General features: G+C 40.9%; 2 protein-coding genes across 3 annotated transcripts in view; one reads left to right on the forward strand and one right to left on the reverse strand.

The window, feature by feature from the left end:
- RFC4 (replication factor C subunit 4) overlaps positions 1-9,220 on the reverse strand; it is an 11,608-nt gene extending 2,388 nt beyond the window's left edge. Inside the window, exons 1-7 of the mRNA XM_031555177.1 lie at positions 8,983-9,220; positions 8,578-8,656; positions 4,688-4,767; positions 3,404-3,523; positions 3,013-3,156; positions 2,671-2,791; positions 1,495-1,620 (exon numbers count right to left, since the gene is read on the reverse strand). Coding sequence (XP_031411037.1) covers positions 1,495-1,620; positions 2,671-2,791; positions 3,013-3,156; positions 3,404-3,523; positions 4,688-4,767; positions 8,578-8,656; positions 8,983-9,107 — 795 coding nt within the window. The 5' untranslated portion in view covers positions 9,108-9,220. The remainder of the gene's footprint in view (positions 1-1,494; positions 1,621-2,670; positions 2,792-3,012; positions 3,157-3,403; positions 3,524-4,687; positions 4,768-8,577; positions 8,657-8,982) is intronic.
- Positions 9,221-16,382: 7,162 nt separating this feature from the next.
- MCF2L2 (MCF.2 cell line derived transforming sequence-like 2) overlaps positions 16,383-23,024 on the forward strand; it is a 148,340-nt gene continuing 141,698 nt past the window's right edge. For both annotated transcript variants that reach the window (XM_031555171.1, XM_031555176.1), the window contains exon 1: positions 16,383-16,973. In XM_031555171.1, coding sequence (XP_031411031.1) covers positions 16,871-16,973 — 103 coding nt within the window. In that variant the 5' untranslated portion in view covers positions 16,383-16,870. The remainder of the gene's footprint in view (positions 16,974-23,024) is intronic.

The raw sequence follows: 23,024 nt of genomic DNA on the forward strand, positions 1-23,024 counted from the left end.
AGATAATTTTTTTTTTTTTAAAAAAACAACCGAGAGCTCAGCTTTACTATTTGTTCTACACTGGGGATATTAAGGTAAGAACTATATAATGATAGTGAATTGTCAAAGCCATTTTTCAAATCAAAACACAATAATTTATTTGGGACACAAAATAGAAGACCTTGTTTAACAGGCAATGCTTTCTGTACCGTACTGCGCCAAAGGAACACAGCAAATTAAGTGTTCTCTCCAGTGATGCAATAGGAACAATATTTCAAAAAAAAAAAAAAAGCCCATTGAACAAGATCAGCCAACAAATTGGAAGAGAAGAGTTGACAGATGCCATTACTTATCTCAGAGCAGGGAGCACTGATGACATTCTCCCCTCTACACATCATCATTCCTGTCAGCTGAATGTCTGCTTTCAAAGCTTCTTTATTTGTCTTCTGTCCTAAGATTACCCCACCTTGTGAAAGGCCTGCATGACCAAAAACTTGAAAGCCTTTATGGAGATGTAGAGTTGTGTTCCTTTTGCTTAACTAAGTACTATTCAATAAGTTGTCAAATGGAATTTTATGCTTCTCCTTCCCATTATTACGTCTTCTTTCTAAGAAGCCTAATAACTCTTAGAAGGCTAAAAAGGCTTCTTAGAAATGATGACTTACATTCACCTGTAAGTGAACTCCAGCTCTTTTCATACAACTAGATGCTGTGTGTGAACTGAACAGTTCACTGAAAATTTAAAAGAAAAGCCACAACTGTTCTATGAAATGCACACAGTAGCCATTGCCTGTTTCCATCCCAATCCTCTCAGCCTTCACAGTCATTACAGTGACACCTTCAAAGGAATGGTGTCCATCATTAAAGCCAATTTACTTTTTCAGTTTTCAAGTCCTAATCTTACATTTCTTGCTTTAGGAGTGTTTTGTTGCCATAGAATTTACATCAGCTTTTTAAAACTCATTTTCTCCCAGAATTCTGCTCTCCCTGTCAATATTATCTATATCACTCTGGATGAAATCACTGCTGTTTCAGTAAAAAGCCAATCTGCACAGATGCTCTGAGAGACACTCCTGCTCTGGACATCAAGTTGAAAGCAAGAGTTGCTACTGAAAGACATTCCTCCGTGGTATTTCTAAGCCATCCAGTGATAACCTACATACTCAGACATATATATATATATATGCACTAAAAAGACATTCTAGTCTACTGTCCTACAAAAGGCAATATATTTTGTATTCACAGTGAGAATACTTCAACTCAAGTACAAATTAAGTATGTTTTACATTTTCTCTTCACATACAGAAGTTGGTATTAACTTGCATTGTAATAAGTGTGAAGAACTAGGAAGTCCTTTAAATCCTGAGGGACTCTGCATCAGAACCCTACTAACAAAGCTAATATACATAAAACCATTGTTTTAATGAAACTTTGACCAAAGGCAGAGATAGCAAGCATACTTTGTACACAACAATATCAGACTTACTACAAGAGAAGCTGTAAAACAAAGCTTACCCCAGCAATTTCAGTGACAGTCTTCTCTGTGATCTCCTTCCCACCCATCAAGCGAGTGGCACTTTGAAGGTAAGTAATTGCTTTTCTTAAGTCCCCCTCTGACACTTTAACAAGATAAGATACTGCCTGAAAGATCACGTGAGAAAATGGCAAGTTATATTTTCACTGTTAATTAAGATACAGTAGACTTCCTCAACAAATTGACTTTAGAACATCAGGCAATGCCTGAAGCAGATGGCCACAGACAGCCTCAATACACAAGTTACAGTGCAACCTACCACAGAATGGCCAGGACTGGAAGGGACCTCAAGGATCATGAATCTCCAACCCCCCCCGCCACACGCAGGGCCACCAACCTCCCCATTTAATATGAGACCAGGCCTATCTGCTAATATAAATGCTACTACAGATCTAATGCAGAGAGAAGATCTCACAACCAGGATTTTATGCCACAAATATGTCACCATCACCAAGCCTTTCCCAAGTTACTTGTCTCATAACTGAAATGAGACTCAGGACAGCAGTGCACAATAATGCTATGATCGACTGCTTTACCCACACTTGTATTTGTATTTTAACTGTGGCAACTTGTATTACTCGCATAGCTTTTGTGCAGCAACATATTCAGAAGGGGCAAAGTGATACACAGTAGAGTGAATTACACCTAGCACTTCAGCACATACAAAGAGGTTGAGATAGAACTGAAGTATCAGATTTGAACAACACAAATGAACAAATTTAACCTAGCAGAACATTTATTTTGTCACTACTCGTGTTTGCCAGCCTTAAAATTTCATTGTGATTAACAAATCTTGAGTAGCTGCAAGTGTAATCCAGAAAGCGTAAGCACTGGGTACATCACAAATTATACAGTTGTAAGCAGTGCAAACACAAGCTGGCAATTTCAGAATTAAGTGTGGGTTTGAGTTAAGTTTACTCAGTATAGAGCAAAAAGCCCAACAGTTTTTCCCCTCAATCTACTCTGGTAGACATTTGTTTGATTTTATGACGACCTTGAAAATTCCATCCCCATCTGTCTGAGGAGAATAACATCCAGATTATTTTCTATGTGATATTTAGTACAATTGAGAAGTCTGGAAAGCTATGCTGGCTCAGGTCCTTGTGCTGCAATGCAGTTATGCTCTGGATTAAACAATAAAATTACTCAGTAATCACCTCACTAGTGATTTTCACATTTTCCTTCTCAGAAACATCCAATAGTCTCTGTTGCTGGATTTTGTCTGACAAAGGTTTGAAACGGAATTTGGAGCACCGAGATGTTAAAGGTTCGATTATTCTGAAAAAGAAAAACACTTGCCAGATGATTACATGGTCACATTCATGCGGATGAAGCTATGGAGGCGAACAACAGAAACAAATCATAGCACTATAAAATAATATAAGCTGAAACCTAAGCAAAGCAAAAAAAGTAGTACTAGAATACTAGTACTATATATATAAATACTAGAATAGGAAGAAGAGTAACAAGTTCAAATAAGCAACAAATTTCTTCCATACCTGCTGATGTAGTTACAAATAAGGCAAAAACGTGTTGTTTTAGATTCTTTTTCCATTGTGCGTCTTAAGGCTGCCTGGGCTGCTGAGGTCATAGAGTCTGCTTCATCCAGGATCACAATCTTAAAAGGAGGACAAACTTCACCACTGAAAGATAAGAAATCTGTTATCCAGGAGACACACAGCCAAGTTAAAATATCAGTAAGTCATATTTTATGTGAAGTTACATCAAGTCAAAGCTTAGCCAAAGTACCGCATGCATTGCGAGCTTGACTGCAGCGCTCATTTCAGAGCAGGGTGAGAATTATGAAACTCACCTGAATAAAAACAATCATGAAATTTGTCCTAAGCAAGAAAGTCCATCATACAGAGCCAGCTCAGGTTCAGCACTTACTCTGCTCGGCTTCCAGATGCTGTGAGCTGAGCAAAAGCCTTCACTTTTTCACGGATCACTTGTATCCCACGTTCATCAGAAGCATTTAACTCCAGGACTCTTTGTCGGAATAGTTCAGGCCTGTAACATTTTTATTGGAACATGTTAGCTGTTATTGCTTGTAACAGTATGTGACAAAGTATACCAAAAATCCTTCCAGCCCTTTTGAACCAGATATTGTTTCTGCTAGCATTACTTTATAACCCACTTTGGTAAAGCACAATAAAGATGAAATCCTTCTTGTCTTGTATGAATTTCAATTAGGTATTCTTAAAATTGACTCCCAGTCTGCCAAAAACAATGAAGCATAAAATTACAACAGTTACCCAGGAAAAAGCAATAGGAAGCTGAGTCGATAAGCACAGAGCACTGTACTGTGTGTCCTACTTAGATGCTGTGAGCAGTGTGGAAGAAACAGTTAAATCTCCAGATCTGCTCACTGGGGGTGGTCTGCACTGCAATACTACCAGAACATTTAGAAAATATAATACAGATGGAATTTAGCAGCACTACCATACAGCTGCACCTCTGATTTAAAATAAAAAAAACTGAATACAGTGGATTTTGAGTTCTGGGAGTTCAGACAATCACATAATGTAGAGTTGTCTAGAACTTATCCTCTCAAACACTGAAGACAGAGGGGAAAGAGAAACCATAATCAGCATTAGGTTTGATCATACCAACAAGCATTCTTATGCATTTTTTGCTTATTGATCAGGCTGAAAATGCTACTCAAAACATGTTATAATTCTCTTAGTGAAAGTACACAGAGTTCACAAGAGCTATAACATGCTAAATGTTAGTCTGAGCCCCAGTATTACTTCCTGCCACAGCTCAGTGGCACACAGCAGAAATATACAGACATTTTGTGAAGGAAGATGTGTTTAGCTAACAGCTTTCTGAATAAATTCTCAAAATTGGAGTTCTTCTACGAAGTTCAGCACAGCACATGCAAACCACTTCTTTTCATACTCTTTTCTGCCAATGAACACATGGTTAGATGTACACAGGGTTACCATGGCTGTTAAACTCAAGTAAGTATTGCTGGTCCATGATGGTAACCATGAGTTAACAGGGTTAAGAAAGACAGCTGATGTTAGAGCTGAAGTAAACATGAAGCCATTCCTAAGTAAGAATATATGAGAAAGTTTCCAAAAGTGACATAAGAAGAGGCAACAACCAGAGACACACAATTAGAAGACATGTGATCGTTGCTTATACCAACGCAACACAATTCTAGCTTACCCAAAGAGTTCTCGGGCAGCTGCTAAAATAGTGGAGGTCTTTCCAGTTCCAGGCGGGCCATAGAACAGCAGATTGGGAAGCTGGAACAGTAAGGCATATTTAAAAACAAAAACAAAACACAACAGAAACAAGCAAACAAACAAAACAGGAAAACCTGCTGAGAATCTGAAAGAAACTACCTACTTCTCCTATAAAACAATACAAAGACTCTCACTTTCAGGTCTTTGCATGCAGTGCTCTGAAGGAAGATAAACAGTTGCTCTTTTTAAGACTGCACAGAAAAGCTATTTGGTGGCAACATCACTCAGATGCTTGCAAAAACTGTCTGGAATGCATAGCATTGGCAAATATCCAAACAATCCAAAGATGTTTCAAAGGAAGAAACCTGTGTCATTTCTCAGAGATTAAGTTAACAGATCTTTCAAATATTTTCACTAATGACATCAGTATGAGAAATGGGAATGCACTAAAGAAGCACACTGACATGGGAAGATGAAAGAAGCACAGGGAAGACCACAATAATATTTGTAGGATAATATCAAGGAGCACAACGCAAAACTTAATTATCACTAAATGTCTGCTGGATGGCTGGAATTCACAAGCTGGAAATAAAATAAAAGCTGACCTCGTTTGTCTGTCACAGGAGTGTTCCTGTATTCCTCACCACTGTAACACAGAGCTCTTAGGATGCACACTTCCATACACATGAACAATTAGTAAAACTAACACAAGGCTACCAACACACTACCTGGGAAACCACACACAGTGATGAATTCTAACTGGAAAAATGTTATTAAAGGAATGGAGAATTTATTTTACGAGAAATTCCTTTATTTATTTCTAAGAGTTGCCCAGGAAAACAGGAGAGCAAGTATCCACTGACCCCCACAGATGTATCAGAGCAACATCAACAATGAGAGAACAAAGCCGGCAAAAACCAAATTTCTATAAGTTAGCCATGATTTAATTTTGGATGAAATCAAGCAGCACTGGAGATATAAATCTCTGCAAGTAGTCCTTCAAATAAATTATCAGGTTGTGTTTTAAAACAACTGCTTTTGACAGTAGATGTTCCAGTTCCACATTCTTAGAACAGCAATAATATAAACCTCTCTGTCTGACTTATTTTTGGCTCATGTTCTATTTCTAAAGATTCAACTGAAGTTAAAGAATTTTATGCTGAATATAGCAAGCAATGCAGACAGAATCAGAGCAGCAAAACCAAAGACGTCTAAAGAGCAGAGTGAAATGCAGGGATGTATGATCCACAGTCAGAAAATGAAACAGACAGACCTCTTATGCAACAAGCATTTCATTTTAAAAACTAAGGTAGGACAGAACAAACATAACTGTGTATGTGCTGGAAAAGTACGGATGGCAGAATTTCATTATTTTGTTGTAAAAAACACATGGGTTCCCTGCTCTTTCTGCCAATCATTTGTTGCTTGGTTCCCTGGCTAATGAAAAGTAAACAGTACTCAATACAAACACAAACTTTTTCAAGTTTAATTAAACCCCACAGCATTATTGTCTCCATATATAGTTTTAGAAATCTCCATGGAGAGAAAATGCTTCCTAAATTCACCACCAGCCATGTTAGTCAGCACACTGCACAAGCAGACATTTTGTGGAGTTGTGTTTTCAAGATGCACAATTTCATGGCTCTGTGTTAATTCACACTAATTCTCAAAACAAGTATTAGCAGCTTAAAAGCTTTAACAGGAATCAGTGTTTCTGAGTTTGTTAAATCCATGCTGCAACTGCTGCTTTGGGCTCAACCCCTTTTATGCTCATTTCTCACTGAGGTTATCACCAGTATTTACACTGCTTTGTCAACCAGCACAGCCTCATCCTTCATGCAACTCTGTGGCATTAATTTTAACAGATTGTAACCTGAGCTGGTTAACCACTGCTCCAGCCCTGCTGGGAAGGCAGGATACCTGCAGGCGCTGCCTGTTCGAGGGAATTACCACAAGGAGGAGAAGCCTCAAGTACCTGCCTACAAGCTTCACCGCAAGTGAGGATGTAAACCAAAATTACAGTCCTACTCTTAATTTTCTAGGTTCTCTATCAGTAAAATATAACTTAGTAATTGAAAATTAAAGAATACCATAACATATGTCAGTTTCTCTGAAAAAAGCAACAACAAACACAGTCCTGACAGGCAGAAATCAATGTCTCCAGCTCAAAACCACCTGGACTCTGATCTTTCCAGTTTATAACAAGAGAGATGCCTGCTATTTTAGACTGAGATATACTGTGTGGTTTTAGAAATCCTGCCCTACTTAGCAACTCCAAAACCAAGGCCCACAAATACTTAAAAGCAATTCAACAGAAGACCAACTTTCCATTTGCAACAGTAAGGTTTAAATAAAGCACATGACACAAGCTTAGCACATTGTCACAGCTGTTTCTTTGATTCCATCAGATCTCCAAATTCAGTAAGAACTCCTGAAAGAAGAGTCAGCCACTCAGAGTTTAAATTACACTTTTGCCTTTTTGACAGAATGAGTTTTTGTTAATTCTTGAAAGAACATCTAAATTTTGAAAGCATCAAATATTTGAACAACTCACAATTTTGTTCTCAAATGGCTTGCTGAGCTTGGGTAGCCATAGTAAAATACAAAGCCTGTAAGTACCATAAAAGGAATTATAATTTGCCTTTTTTCAACACAGGAGGCAAAAAGTCAGCACAAGTGCACGAGACTCATGATCTGAGATTCGTGGCTGATCCAGAAGCAAAGAGTTTTAAATAGCTGCTGCTCAAAATAGAACTTGACAATCCATCACCTAAGTGACACTGCAAGATTGATGTGTCCAGATAGAATAAATGACAGAACTCAGTTCTCTTCAGCCATTAACAGTGCCTTACTAATTTCTAGAACTATACAAATGCTAAAATGCAGCAGCATTGCTGTTGAGATCTCGGTTTCTAAGGATACAACGTTACACAGTAAGGTCATAACTGTGTTCTTAAAATAAACTGAATCTGGAGACATGGACTAAATAAGTTACATGAGTCTTTCCCAGTTCTGTCATTCCAGCTCCACGTAAACCCCCATACTCAAATATAAAATACTTCAGCTTTTGCATGCTCTGATTAAATGAATATTTTCACATATAAAAATCTCAAGCTAATCAAAACAAGAATAAATCGTTTCAATGTAAGAGTTCCAAACACCAAAGACTATGGATACACATTGCACATCAGAGTACATAATAAGTGAAAGGCTTCCTCCATAACTCCCTGAAAAGCCTGACATGGCTTTTTTTTATAGCTCTCAGTGAACAGATTTCCACATCACAGCTGCTCTTTTTGGAACATCCTTACCAACCAGTTCAGCTAGCATTGGCTGTCCACAGAGACATTTTTGGAGCTCAAGAATGCCCCTTCTAGATGAAATATGGAGCTAAATAAGTGTCAACATGTATGTAAGGAACGGGTTTTCCACACTTGGGGGGGAGGAGTGGAAAAAAAAAACCTACAAGAAACATGTTTAGCTTTTTCATAGTAAATCACTCAAACTGATTAGCAATAATTGGCAATCTAAAGTTGTTCTATGAAAAGTTTCCCCTCCACTCTTTGTCATAAACGCCACAAGCATCAGCTGAATAACATCTAGAACACAAAAGCTTCTCCAGCACTGAAATTATTAACAGGATGTTTACTAGTTCAGATTTCCCAGAAAAATTCCAATGTGTCACAGAGCTGAGAGCTTCACAGTGCTCTGAGAGCTGGAAACAGCAGAGACACTGCACTGCTCACCACGTGCCATTGGAAGTCACTTCGTTAGCCTGGAGAAACGGCCATAGCCAAACTGGAAAAGGGAAGCTCTCCCCACCACTGCCTACACGTTCTGTGCTCAGGCAGATGTTACAGCAACACTCACATCAGCGCCTTCCAAAGACTTTTTCAGCACAGCAACAACTTCATCCTGGAAGGCAACTTCATCCACATTTTTGGGGCGACTAAAGAGAAAGACATCAAATGCGGTTTATTACCCAACAGCTTCAGCGGGAACGGGAATTGAGAAAGACAACATTTCCCCTCCAGCTGACATCGATACCAAAGAGCTACAGTAAATCCTGCAGCCGAGGCTAGAATCCCAATAGGGAAACTCAGCCAGACGCCTCCGGTCCGCCTCCCCGCGGTGACCCAACAGCTCAGCTTACGTTCAGCCGTCTGTGCTGAATATAAACACCACCCCGCGCTCATTTCTGGAACACAACTGTCTCCCAGCGGGGACACCTACAGCTGTGTCCCGCCCCACAGCACCAGCCCGACAGGCCCTTACTATTTCTCCACCCAGGGGATGGGTTTGAGCCTCTTGCCTTCCCCGCTGCTCCCCGCCGCGCTCCTCTCCTTGGCGGCTGGAGGCTTGGTGCTGATGGAGGACGGGCCTTTGAGGAAGGCCTGCATGGCTCCTCGCCGTCCCCTCAGTTCAGCGCGGCCGTTAAGCTCAGCGCATCACGACGCGCACGATCCCAACGCCGCGCGCGACCCACAGCAACTTCCCGCCAAGCCGCCGCCACTCAAGGCGAAGCGGAGCCACTTCCGCCTGCTAAGAGCCAATCACAGCACCACACTCGGCGGAGTGGGCGGGCCCGCCGGCAGTGCTGCTCATGCGCCGCTGTCTGAGGATCGTGAGGTGAGGGAAAGGAGCGCCATATTGGCACCTCCCCTCGGGGCGGTACCAGGGACCACTTACCAAATGCTGTTTCTCCAACAACAACAACAACAAAGAAGATTTAAAAAAAAAAGAAAAGAAAAACCGTGCAGCGCCGAAAGCAAGCGGTGGAGGGGCCTTTCCTGTCAGGATGCGGGAGCTGGGCCGGCTGAGCTGCGCCCTGAGGGGGGAGTTCTGAAGAGGAACCCCGAAAGCTCCAGTGCCCGCCCTGCCCCGGCTGGCATCGCGCTGTAGGGCCACGGACCTGTGCCATCCCTCGCTGCTATGAGAGCAGCTCCCCCAGGTGTACAAAGCGGGTTTATATGTGCCAAAGTTACGATTAACCAAATGAGAATCTTCTGCATTTTCCATTACTTCCCATCAAAGCAAAAGAATAATTAGAAAAAGGATTTAAAATGAAGGATGTGGTTGATGGGAGGGGCCCCTTTAAAGGACTACAAAGCATCCTAGCAGACCCAGCAGTCGCGGTGCCCGCCCATGTTTTCATGCACCAGGTAGCCACATCGTATCCTCCCACTGTGTGGCAGTTTCCTGCATAAAAAGTAAAGTAAATCTGCTGCCTGCAGCTGCTCGTTGTGTACTTGCAGCTGTTCTGCTTTCCCTTTCATAGAATTACATAGAATCCAGAATCGCAAGGTTCGAAATGACCTGCAAGATCATCTAGTCCAACCTTTGGCTGCCCCCGAGCAAATGCAAGGCCAGAGCAGCCCAGGCAGCTGCAGAGGAGATCGTCCGGAACTGAACCTGTGCTAAAGGGAAGAGCGAGCTGGAAAGGGTTTCTATGGCAACAGATGAGCAGTCTTTGGGAAAGGAGGTGCAGGAAAGAACTGAGCTGGAAATACATCATTCTGTTGGCAAGACAAGCCTGTAATCTGTGTTTGGGCAATTTTAAATAAGCTGTTTCCTTTCATCTGGTGTTCTATTATTGAAACATGAAAATGCCTAGGCAGCAAGAGATGCCCATACACATAATTTCTGAAGTTGCCCTGTTCCTGATGAAAATGCAATGCTACTTTTTTCTTGCTGTGATTACATTTGATTCTTCCAAGTAATGGTGACTTGGAAATGGTAAGGATGCATAAGCAGATATAACTGATGAATATTCATCCTGAAACTGCATAAGGCTTTGTTATATTTTGAAGCTTCCTTCTATTTTGTGGTCTCCCTTCTGTCCTCTCCTTAAAGGGCCACTTCAAATATTCCTGGCATTTGAGCATTTTATCACCTCTGTCTGAGCCTCATGTTCAGCTCATCAAAGGAACCTCCTGTCTGCTGGATTAAATATATTAACATGAAGAACAGAACATTTCATTTCATTACCTTAGCAAAAGTAATACATTCCAGAAAGAAATAAGTGAACTCAAGCTCCAGTTTCTTTCTCTCTCTGCCTCTCACAGTTTTTCTCTCCCTCCAGTGAATAAATACAAAGACTGAATATTATCCTTGCTCTGTTCTGCATTCATTTACCATCTTAAGGACCAACAGACCAAACTTATGTTTACAGTGTTGTCTCATATGCTTGTATCCAGGCTTTTCCATGGCAAAGACAGCTTTTCTATTAGTGTCTCTCAGTGTGGTCCATGGTAACTGTCTACCGTCTAATGCACAGAAGACCTAGTTTATCTTCAAATCCTGATCATTTGGAGCATGATGAATTTGTTCTCCAAAGCACGTTAACATAATTGGCTGTGTGTCCGTAAAAGTCCCAGAAGTTATTGAAAAACATTACAAATATTTGTGTTTTTTTCCTCTTGGGTTGTGACAGAAACATATTTGAGGAATTTGACTTAACTTTTTTAATCAGAAATCCAAAGGGAGAACTGATCAGTTATGAGTTTGGGGGAGGTTTATGTGTGGTAGCTTTGACACTTTTCCTTTTTAAATATATTTATAACATATTTACTTCATAAATAAAATTGCTTAAGACTATTTTAATTTATGAAGGCCTAAAACACCCAGTGTGTTAGCAGTATGTTAATATTTAAAAACTGTAATGCCCAAGTGGCAGATGTCTCATTACTAATAATGTTCACGAGCAACCTTCTCTGTTCTTATCCTAACCAGGTTATCCAACCACACTTGAACACTGCTATCTTCCAAATACTTCATCTCATTTCACCTCCAGCTGAAGCAGATCCATCAGCTCAGTGCGATGATCCATTACATTACACTACTATGTCAGCAAACAGAAGGTAGGAGTAGGAACTTGTGGTGGGGTGGGTGGAGTGGTGAAGAATGTGCATTTGGGTTGCAGGGCAGTTTTTTGGCGCCTTGGACTGTTCTAAATGGGAAGCCTGTTCCCTTTCCTTCTTTTGCTGGCATTTGCAGGTGTACATTCACTCAGTGTTGGTTTTTTTTATGACACTGGAAGTAGATAACTGGTTCCTTGAAATGAACTACATGATAAGACAGAATTCAGCAATTAATCTGATCCTAAAAATCAGGATCACTGTCCAACAGCTTTGTCCAAAATTCAGGTTTTGTTTTGAACAAGGAAAGATGTTAGAAAGTGTTTAAAGAAACCAAGGCAGTATAAATAATTAAAAATATATTGATTTTCTTAAAGTTTTAACAGCATTTATCTGATGACTTTCAACATTCAAAGACTTCTGACAAAATTATATAAGCAGTACAGAGCAGGCAGACTGGCTTGCATAAACAAACAAGTTCAAAGCAGGATGGCAATAACAAGAGATTTCAATTGGCTTTTTGATTTTTTTTTTTTTTATAAAGATACAGTAACCAGGACAACATTTGGATCAGTTCAGAAACGAGTGACAGAGGGATATGATCACAATGCAGAAAGTCATGGCTAAGTTTGAGTCTGTGAATAGGAAATTATTAATTTCTTCTCAAGATGCAGGAACCAGAGGGCTGAAATTGAGTATAAGTCTTTGGACTTAAAACCCAAAGAGGTTTTGGTTTGTGTTTTTTTTTTAACACAGAATCACAGAATCACAGAATGGCCAGGGTTGAAGGGACCTCAAGGATCATGAATCTCCAACCCCCCTGCCACATGCAGGCCCATCAACCTCCCCATTTAATATTAAACCAGGCTGCCCAGGGCCCCATCCAAGCTGGCCTCGAACATTTCTAGGGATGGCGCATCCACAACCTCTCTGGGGAGCCTGTCCCAGCACCTCACCAGTCTCTATGTAAAGAATTTCCCCCTGACACCCAACCTAAATCTTCTCTCCCTCAACTTAAAACCGTTTCCCCTTGTCCTGCAGTTATCAACCCTTTCAAAGATTTGATTCCCCTCCTGTTTGTAGGCTCCCTTTAGATATTGAAAGGCTGCAGTGAAGTCACGCCACAGCTTTCTTTTCTCCAGTAATACATGTAATACATTTTTAAATTGCAAATCTTGTTCTTACAAAAATTATAGATAGATTCAAAAAATAGATAAATTTATGAAGAAATAGAGCATTGAATATGAAATGGCATCTGATACTAAGCAGGTCAGGCTTTGCAGGAGTATCATCAAGAGGCTAAGCATGAGGGCAGAGACCCAGTCATTACTGGGTGAACTCTGTGGGAGAACAAGTGTGCATACAAGTTTTAGCAGAGAACTGCAGATTGGTCGTAGGAGCTGACTGAAAAGAGTGAAAAGCCAAGAAAAGTCAGTGAAGCACAAGCAGTGTGACCATCTTAGAAGCTAAGCAAGAACACTGAAGTGTTCCAAAAAGAACAAAAGTAAGAAAATGTGGGTGATGCTGTCCTTTACTGCATGATTTGTTACAGAAAAGAAACAAAGTGTGCCTTCTTTGTAGGTATGCATCAAAGAAGTATCTGACTCATTTATCAGTTTCTTCTGCTATTAGAATTATACTGCACATCTGAAGCATTGCCATAAGCAGTTAGAAGTGGTAACAGCATAATTATCTTACCTGATTGTGCCAACAGTGTTCCAGTTCTTCCCAGCCAGTAATAGAACCCTGGCCTTTGATACGGGGATCAGATAGACCAAAGTTAAAGGAGAAAATGTCATTATACAAGAGTAGCTTGCTTGCAAAAATAAAAGTTGGGAAAGCAATCCTAAGCTTTTCTGTTATTCTATCTGCTTACCTTTATTTCTGGTATGAGCAAGTCCTCAAGGGTGCTCTGAACATCAGAAATTAGTGATGTGGTTCTGGAAGGGGATTTGGCTGAAAGATGGGTGAACCTGTGTGTGGCTTGGAAAGTAGAGCTAAGGTGGTTAAGATCTCATTTTTAACAGCCCTTCAGTCTCAGGGGGCTACATGGTCTTTAGTGACACGTGAAAGGGGTGTACAATTATTTAAGATTAGGAAGGAAAGGGAAGATTAGATTTTTTGCAGTGAGAATTTCCCCTTCCATCTGTTGAGGCCATAGGATCTTGTAAATACTTTCTGTTTGCAATGTGTCATTTTCTGTTTATTAAAATTGCTTACACTGCTTTTTTCCTCAGCTGTTCAATTCAGGATCTAATAAATGGCTATTGATTTCTCAGGCTGTCGCTCTGTGAAGAAATCAAGCTCTTTCCTATTGGCCATCATTTTAGTGGAACTGTTGTTTGTACAGCTACAGTGCTGCTTTCTTGTGAGGCTGTCTGGTGCCTGAAATGTAAATTGTCATCTTCTGTACCTTCAGCTCATACATATCAGCAAGGACTTTATGCTACAGAGTGGAAGGCTGTATTTTCAGTAGTGGAAGTACTGGCCCAATTTCACAAGTACACTGAGCTCTGGAAATGGTTACCAATACAGTGGTGGACTGAGTTGCTTCTGTATCTTTGAACCATTCCTTGAGTGACAGACACAGAGCTTTCATTTCTCCCTCTCTGAGATTCCTATATTCTGGGCTTCTGTTTCTCCCTCACTCAACTTGAGCCCCAAACTGTGGATTACCAGTGTTTTTGCAGCATTTCTGTATTGGTTGAGTCCCTCTGGATCTGCCATTTAGGAATGGCACACTATGAACAGCACCTTCTTTAATGCAGGTATCATTTTTGCAGGTATCACTGATCTTGCCAGTGTAAAGAAATCATTCTGTGATCTGTAAATCCAGTGGAGTGTGCTACCCTGTGGCTGTGTCTTGCAGCCCAGGCCTTCCCACTAAATAACTCCCCCTTCTCCCCCTTTTGTTTCCCCCTTTTGTTCATTATGATTCATGTAATACCATAGCACCCTCAACTCTGGTTAAATCATACATAACCCACCACACAGCATAAGCTGGGGAAGGAGCAGTGGCTGATTGTCGGCTGCTATGTGATGACTAGTACGTACATGTTACTAGCCAGTCTGTAAGATAGCCACAAAACTGAATTATTCAGTCCTTTTCTCCTTTTGGGCTCTGTATGCCCAGCTCATTTTCAGTGAACCTGCAAGAACTTGTTTCTGTGTCCTGAATTAGATTGAAATTGACCAGCAGGTTCAAAAATTATTGAAAGCATAGCAGACAACTGGAAAACAAACAAATATAGAAGAACAAATAATAAGAGAAAAAAGTGTCTGCAGTACTGATAATGAGTAACAGTGTTGGTATAGGAGCATATGGTCTTAAAATAGCTGAGAATAAATTTAGCTAGAAATGAAACAAAGGTTCCTAGCTATACTTGATGTTCTCAAACAATCTTCCTGTAGGAGTAGTGAGAGCAAACCATCTACACCATGTTTCAGTGGAGTTTAATTCATTTATGAATGGGGTTATACAATGTGTCTCTGCCTGCAGAAAAGACACAGTAGAAGTAGGTCAAGAGTCTGGAAACATGACTTCTCTAGTACTGTGTTCCTACCTGCAATCTATAATCCTGTGAAAGCATCCCACGTCTTTCATACTCCTCCAGAGTTCGTGGATGGGTGGCAGTCTGCTTCCCTAATGCTATTTGCTGATGATAGCATCTCTTTCTTTGTTGATGAAATCTTTTTAATGTTAGTCAACATCTTTACAGTATGAACTTTACTCCTCAGATGGGCTTTGCTAGAAAGAGGATCTCAGAACAAGTGGCTCTTGCTTTAATATCAAAATGTTGGCAAATGGGTGGCTAACTCAAGTCATCCTCCTCTGCACTTGTTTTCAAGCAGATTTACTGTTAAACTAACTCAATAGAGATACGGAATATACCTTTCAGCACAGTTGGTCAATCAACCCAAAACAAGCATGACAGTAAAAATACTCGGGCTGCCTTTTAGGTAAGCCACCTGCTTATTGAATTTTCCCATCACAGAGGTAGATAAAACTTTCTGCAACACCAGGACTGACTCAGCAATTGTGCTGGAAGGTCTGATGTGTCCACAGCGATATTTTACAGCTCCAATTTTGTACATAAATGATGTCATGTTCTTTGGCATATGTAGAGAGGTGGACGAAAGCAAAATCCTATTGATGGATGGGGAAATCTGAAATTAGAGCTGAATCTATTCTCCATGAATAGAGCAGATTGTGTGGGCAGCTGCATGCTTCTCTGTTCTATTTCTTCATTTTATGTGTATAATTATTCCTGTTCCCAGAAATATCTTGTGTGGAGCTTCAGGTAGGCTTCAAAGGAAGAAATGCAAAGAAATGGAGTTGTGCAAGTCTCTGGTGTCTTTGGTGTCCTGGTCTTTCTCGCTTTCTTGCATGCCTTACTTTCCCTCTTTGTAGCTTTGCACTGTAGCCAGGAGGGTCAACAAAGGTTTTCAGGAGCTCAGCAGCCTGTTGTCCTATGCCAGCTGTGCATCAGCACAAGGCTCAGCTGTGTCCCTGTCACACAGAGGCAACTGCTCCCTGCAGACGTGTTTTGTTCCACTGATGTCCACTCATGCCTGTGCTGGGGCACGGCAAAGATCCGTGGCCATGTCAACAGGTGACTTGCCTGACACCCAGGGGTAATTCGTTTGCCCTTCCCGTCACAGCCGGAGAAGGTCCTTCGGGCTCAGTCACATCGAGATCCCGGGGGATCTCGTCCACACAGCAAGGCAGCGAAGCCTCTGACCACCACGCCCCTAAAGAGCCCAGTGAACGGCTTTCGCCCCCGGAGGGGCTGAGAGGCAGCACCAGAGGCTGAGAGTGAGTGGTTCTCAGCCGCCAGGCACGCTGGTGAGGAGAGCGCGGAAGAGCAGCTGCTGCTGTTACAGCTCTGCTGCCAGCTCCACTCCTCCTGATGCCATTCCTACCTCCAGGATTTTTCCCTGACTCACAGCATCACCATCCAAAAGTCTCCCTGGAGGAAGGTATCTGCCTACTGGTTTGTCTTTTTATCATTTGCCTCATCCGCGGGAGAACGGAGAAAAAAAGCCATAAGCAATCAGCTTGCCTGTTTCTTTTTCCTGCTTTATTTCCCCTACCTCCATTCTCTTCTTGTTGTTAAGAGGGTTAAAATCTCCTTTTGGAAGGAGCTTTTCTAGGTACGTGAATGGAGGGCAGTGAATTGGAAGAGGTGAGCAGCTGGCAGAAGATGTGAGAGCTAGAAGGGCCATGCTGTGGGAGTGGTCCCTGCTTTGTGTGCAAGCGAGGCAGTGAGTGTGCAGCCTCCCACACTGGGCGCATCTTTTTTTGGATGCTGTGCAGTTCCCTGTGTGAAATGCTTTTTTGGTTAAAAGAAGAAGAGATGTCTCATCAGGAGCTCACCCAGCGACTGACTACAGTTATCACCCATGTGGGTAAGCATCTTTATCTTTCTACTCACTACATTTGTGTAGATCTGGGGGCTCTTTTCCCTTAGGAGGTGCTGATGCTCTGCACAGGCAGGAAGCCTTTGTGTGACAATATCACACCTGTGAGTGAAATAGGAACAGACTGCAAAACCCATAGATTTGGGCAATTATATTTTGCTGATGGCTTTGTTTTGTATTCAAGAGTGCAGCTTTCTGAAATGTACAGATAGTAAGAGCAGACAGTTCTATCAGTAAGCTGATTTGTGTAAAATTCCCAAGCACAGTCCTTGCAGGGAGGTGTTACAGAAAAAAGTGAAAGGATGCTAAAGCAATGGCAGTGCTAACGTGCTTAGCATTTGCTTGTGATGTTGGAATAGCAAACCATTTTCTTTCTGTGTACTGTCAGAGAACCTTTTTATTGCTATTGCTATTTCAAGGAAGGTGTTAGGACAGGGTTTCAAAAGCATTTCCTCCTGCTGGGCTTAATTTTACTGTTTGATAACCTTCAAATGCTAGCAAACACAAGTAAGGCCCAATACTGGTGTCCTTATGCCTCTAAGCTGGCTACTTAGCAATGGTGGTCAAACTACAAGGAACCACATAACCTGAAGCTAGTAAGACAGTAGAAAATGCTGGAGATTAAAATGTCAACTGATGAAAGCTTTTGGAACCTTTCTTTGTTATACACAATTGAGTTAAATCAGATTATGGCTGCACTGCATCATGTAAAGACAACATTTTTAATTGAATTGCATGGGAGCACATTTTATAGCTGTCAGTTTTTGTAATGGATTGTGTGCTGTGAATACCAAATCTGTTATACAGGTTCCTAAGAGTCTTTGTCTTTAACTTCACATAATCTTTATATGAAATGTATGAGTGTGACTAAAATGCAGCTTTTAGAGAATATACAGTTCAGATTTTAGACCAAAATTCATCCTGAGTTTGACGTTACCTGTAGCAGCTGAACTGAGTTTAAGAAAGCAAATGGTAGCTTGCTCGAAGAAATAGCACAAGAGCAGATTTATACTGAATAAAATGCTTAAGACCAGGTCCCATTTTTCCAGTCTCTACAACAGGAATCAGTCTTAGTGGTCTTGACAACCTGTGCAGGTGCTTGGTATGGGAGTATTGGTTTAGTATTAAATGTGGAAGTTGGTGGCCCTGCATGTGGCAAGGGGGGTTGGGGATTCATGATCCTTGAGGTCTCTTCCAACCCTGGCCATTCTGTGATTCTGGGATTCTGGGAGAGATTACAATGTGATTTTCAGGAAAACTCAGTGTCAGTCTCTTTGACCCAGAGGTGTCAGCCTGAATTGCTTTGCAATTGTACAAATTCAAATAGACACAAAGTCACATGGATTCATGTTTTTATTATGAAGACTTGGGATTCAGGGGAGGCACATGTAATTTGTTTTATTTTTTTATTTTTTAGATAAAAGTATTTCAGTGGAACCAGAGATTTATAAATCTTCTGTTTTTCCTGTTAGACTCAATGCAGATCCCATCATCAATGTTGAGGACTCTCCTTCATGTCAGAAGGGATTTGCTAGAGATAACATAGTATTATTTTAATATTCAGCAATGCAGGAAATCGTTCTGGCTATTAGAAACATCTTAATTAAATTGTGAGTTGTTCCTTGACAAATGAAGATGTTTCTGGGTCATGTGTCTGAGGCTAGAGAATATCATCTGATTTTCTAGTGGTCAACAAGCAGATCACTCCTAAGGAGGAGAACAAAGACCACAGATCTTCAACATTTTTTAAATTAATTTTTCATTTCACACTGAGACAAGAACCTACTTTCCCATCTTCAAACACAGAAGGATAAACCTCGCAATCTTCTTAGCCATTCAGACCCTAGAAATCTGCGAGGACCCTGCTTGTGGAATCCTGCCTGCCTTTTTGTAGACAGTGCTCATTCCTAATCAAATCATGTAAAAAGAAAAAAAGTTGTACAAAAATGGAAGCAAGTAGTGATGGAAAAACTGCTATTGACTGAAAAAAAAATCTTCCAAGCACACTGATGATGTATCACGTTTATAAATCACACATTGTAACAGCAGCAGCTGGAGTCTCTTGGAAGTTCAGTAGGAATTTTTAAAGCTCAGAAAAGTGAGGAGTCTCATCCTTAGCAAACCAGGGGCATGCCTTTCTGTGAATATTTTATAGTGTTTCCTATTTTTACAGGGTCTATCATGTACTATCTTATTATCTCTTGGACTGATGGCATTCAATCTCTCTAGAATGTAGCCAACACTTGCATGAGAGCACAGCTCTCAGCTCACCTGGCGGCAGGAAGGAGAAAACTTATTCACAAAATTTAGAAAACAAACAAACAAGATCTTTGTGAGACCATTAAAAATGAAAGACTAGATATACTAAATACAAACTTTGTGGGATCATTTTTTGACACACCAGTTTATTTTTAATGTGTCAGTAAGATTGTCACAAGCTAATTGCTGGAGCTCAACTTTTATGTCCCGAGCAGAAGTTTTGATCCCTCCTTAGTTGGCTCATGTTGTGCTAGGTAGTCCACGTGCTTGTTAAAGAGCCTCTTCTCCTGCTAGAGACTCCATACATACAGATACCTGCTTAACCGAATTTTAAATCAAAGCATTATAGTTACCTACTTTAAAGCTATCTATCTACAGTAGCTATACTAACTTCACACTTTTCTGGTGCCATGCACCCTGCAGCACATCTTTACAGTTTCAAACAACGGAGGACCAAACAAAATCTCTTTTATAGCCCTGAGCTCCCTCAGCCTGTCTGGGATTACTTCAGATTGCCCTGGTGCGGGTAAGGTAATGAGGCCAGCACGTGTGTCTAGGTCAGGAGTGATTTGTGAATGCTAGCAGGCTTTCTGCTTGTTATCCAAGATGTAGCACAAAATGTCACCCAATCCTGTTATCAAAACTGCGTCAGGATTCTTTTTTTTTAGTTTAACCTACTTCTATGAAATTTGATTAGTGGGAGGTGTTGGGGAAATGCTAATCGCTTTTGAAAAACCTGTCATTCAGGTAGGTGGCAGCTCTCCTGTAATGGGGAGGGAAGAAGCTTTGCTGAGTGAAGTACTTGGTGGTGACAGCAGGAGTGTTTGCACGTAGGAATTGTACCACTTTTCCTACTTGTGAAGCCCATCAGAATATATAGGCACTGACTACTCATCCACACTTGGCAGCTGGTTCCCATAAGTCTGATGCTGCCTTTGGAGCATGTGGGCAATGTTCTGGGCACAGTTACGACACAAATGCTTCCAGTCAGTGCCCCATTTTCCACAGATTTTTATTCTTAAAATGCTTTTATAAAATGATGGAGCCAACAGAACAGTCATCAGCTGTGTGAAAATGAAACAACAGAGTTCCTCACTGTTACCAGCAGAGAATATTGCAGTGCAACATGGGCAGCATTTTCTTAGAGGCGATTTGTAACTTCCAAATAAATTGTGAGAGCTCCTCACAGCTGCACATGCCTCCAGATAAGCTGTTTGTCAGCATCTCTGGAAGAGGGGCACTGATGTGAGCTTGCAGAAAGCAGTACATCGCGCAAATTACATTACAGTAAAAAGAACATACATTCATGTTAGCTTTCATCTGGTTTTACATGATCTCATTTCCCCAGTCTCCCATTTTATGAACAGAAAAATGAATGTAAGCAATTTGCTAGAGACTAAAAGAGAAGTCAGTGGCAAAACTGGTTTTAAGATGGACATCTCAGGACTTGTACAGTAACTTAGAACTTTTATCCACAATAGATCAATTCCTACCAATTTTGGCATTACCACCAGCTCTGGGGAGCAATGTAAAATCTCTCTGTATGTGCAGGGAAGCTCTGCTACAATTTGGAACAGGAAGAGAAGGATGACACTGCATCCACTTGACTGCATGGGAGGAATTTAGGTCAGCAGAATGGAATAACCCGAGCTGGCACTTGTCCAAGGCTGATGGCTTAGCATCACAAGTCACAGAATCTGTTTTATGTTACAAAGCCACAAATAATCTAATATGTCACAGCTGAATAGACCACTGCATTGTTTCTGATCTGTGTCTGTGTATCGGAAGGGCATTCAAAAGAGATTTCTTAAGAAATTACCTTTCAAGATACCATATCAAGCAGGCCTTCAGTTTCTCCTGGTCAAAGGTTTAAATCAAGGCCATGGAAATTCCTCTGCCCAAGACAGAAAATTCTTCCCTTTGTCTCAGAGCATTCATGCGTTTAAATGACTATTTCTGAACCACTGGTTCTGCAGCTCTGCCCTACTTGTAATGCTCTGGTGAGCACAGGTACTGGTCTCCTCTACTGACCACAGCACACTGGGTTTCTTTACCCAAACATAAGAGAGAGGCTGGGGATATGCATCTCCCTGCATAACAGTGAAGCAGTACAATAGAAAACTTACAGAAATGTATTTGCTAAATTTGCTTTGGATTTCATGCTAATGAAAACAATAATCTGTAGTTCCTTTTCCCATTAACCTACTTCTATTTAAAAAATGACCTTTGGTTATCATATTATCTGTACCTTTCTGTCTATGTCCCAAGGAAGCTTTTGAACTGTTGGTAGATTTTGACCACTTCATAATATGTTGAAGTGAAGAAGGCCATAAAATATTTAGTTGGTAAAAAATGAAAGCGAAAAGAGGGAAGTGAAAACTGGTATCAAATTATCTTTGTTAGTTTTCCTGCTTAAAAAAAAAAGCTACATGTTTACATTTTTGTTCCCAGATTGTGGTTATTGGTTTTGTCTCATTTTGTATGACTGATTCTCTGCAGCTGTTTCACTGGGAACTGTTTAGTAAGGAACTGTGCAGAAGAGATTTGTTAATAGTGCAGAGCTTGTGCCTGAAAGTGGAAATCAATTCACTGAAACCTGTGAAAAATGTGCCGATTTGTCTGGTGCACTCTCAAAAATGTAGAATATTACAGTATTCATTTAAAAATCATTTTCAAACCTCATTTGTCAGGGCACAATCAGAAATGGAGACTATGATAAGTTGTTATAAGTTGGAGATCCAGAACACTGGTTTGGTAGTCTTTGTCTCAAGCCAAAATAGCTTTGTGATGTGATGTGATAGCTTTGCCTCATGTCTATGGAGAAAGAATTGATTAAAGATCTCCCCATAAGTCTGCACTAAGACTTCCTCCTCTTCAGAACAGAACAGCTCGGAAGTGTATCGTTTTCTGCATTCTGTCTCCTACATTAGTACAAAATTCAAGAGGATGTTAGAAAAATCCTGTAATCCAGACTTGTTACCACTACTTCTCTTACCACGGCATGCAGAAAGCAGAGCCATGGACCAGAGACCCACAGAACTGAAAGGCTGCTTACAGGCCTAGCTATTTTCTCATTTATTGATATCTGCCTTGGTTTCAGCTAGGAAGAATTGTTTTCTTCAGAGTGTCTGGTATGATGCTTTGTTTTGGTTCTAGGAGAAAAATGATGTTGGTAATACACCAATGTTTACAGTTACCTGCCCAACAGTATTGTACAGAGCCAAGGCCATTTGCAGTGAAGGCCTAAGGAGCTGAGAGGGAACAGAGTTAGGACAGCTGACTTTAACTGGCCAAAGGGATATTCTGTACCATAAGCCACCAAGTGAAAGGAGTTCTGAAGTGGTGGGAGTTTTTCTCACTCTCTTCTGCTGCTCGGGGCCTAGCTGGGCACCAGCTGTGGGTTGGTGAGCAATTGCTTGCGCATCACTTGTTATACATATTAATATTATATTATTATCCTTTTCCTTTTCTCTATCTTAGTAAATAGTTTCATCTCAACCCACAAGTTTGTCTTTGTTTTTATCGATTCTCTTCCCCCATCCCACTGGGAAGCAGGGGAGGAGTGAATGGCTGTGTGGTGCTCAGCCACCTGCTGGGTTAAACCACAGCAATATTCTCACCAAAACTGGCTGTTTAAGCCTGAGCTTTTATTCTCAAACCAACAAGAGATCAGGATGTTGGGGAGAAAAGGGAACATGAGTAGCAACGATCCACCATCTGCTTGCTGCAGGATTTTCACACCTTCGTATACATTTTTTGATGGCAACTGTTGGAGACAGT

Source organism: Meleagris gallopavo, chromosome 11 (genome assembly GCF_000146605.3).
Source record: "Meleagris gallopavo isolate NT-WF06-2002-E0010 breed Aviagen turkey brand Nicholas breeding stock chromosome 11, Turkey_5.1, whole genome shotgun sequence".
Lineage (NCBI taxonomy): Eukaryota > Metazoa > Chordata > Aves > Galliformes > Phasianidae > Meleagris > Meleagris gallopavo.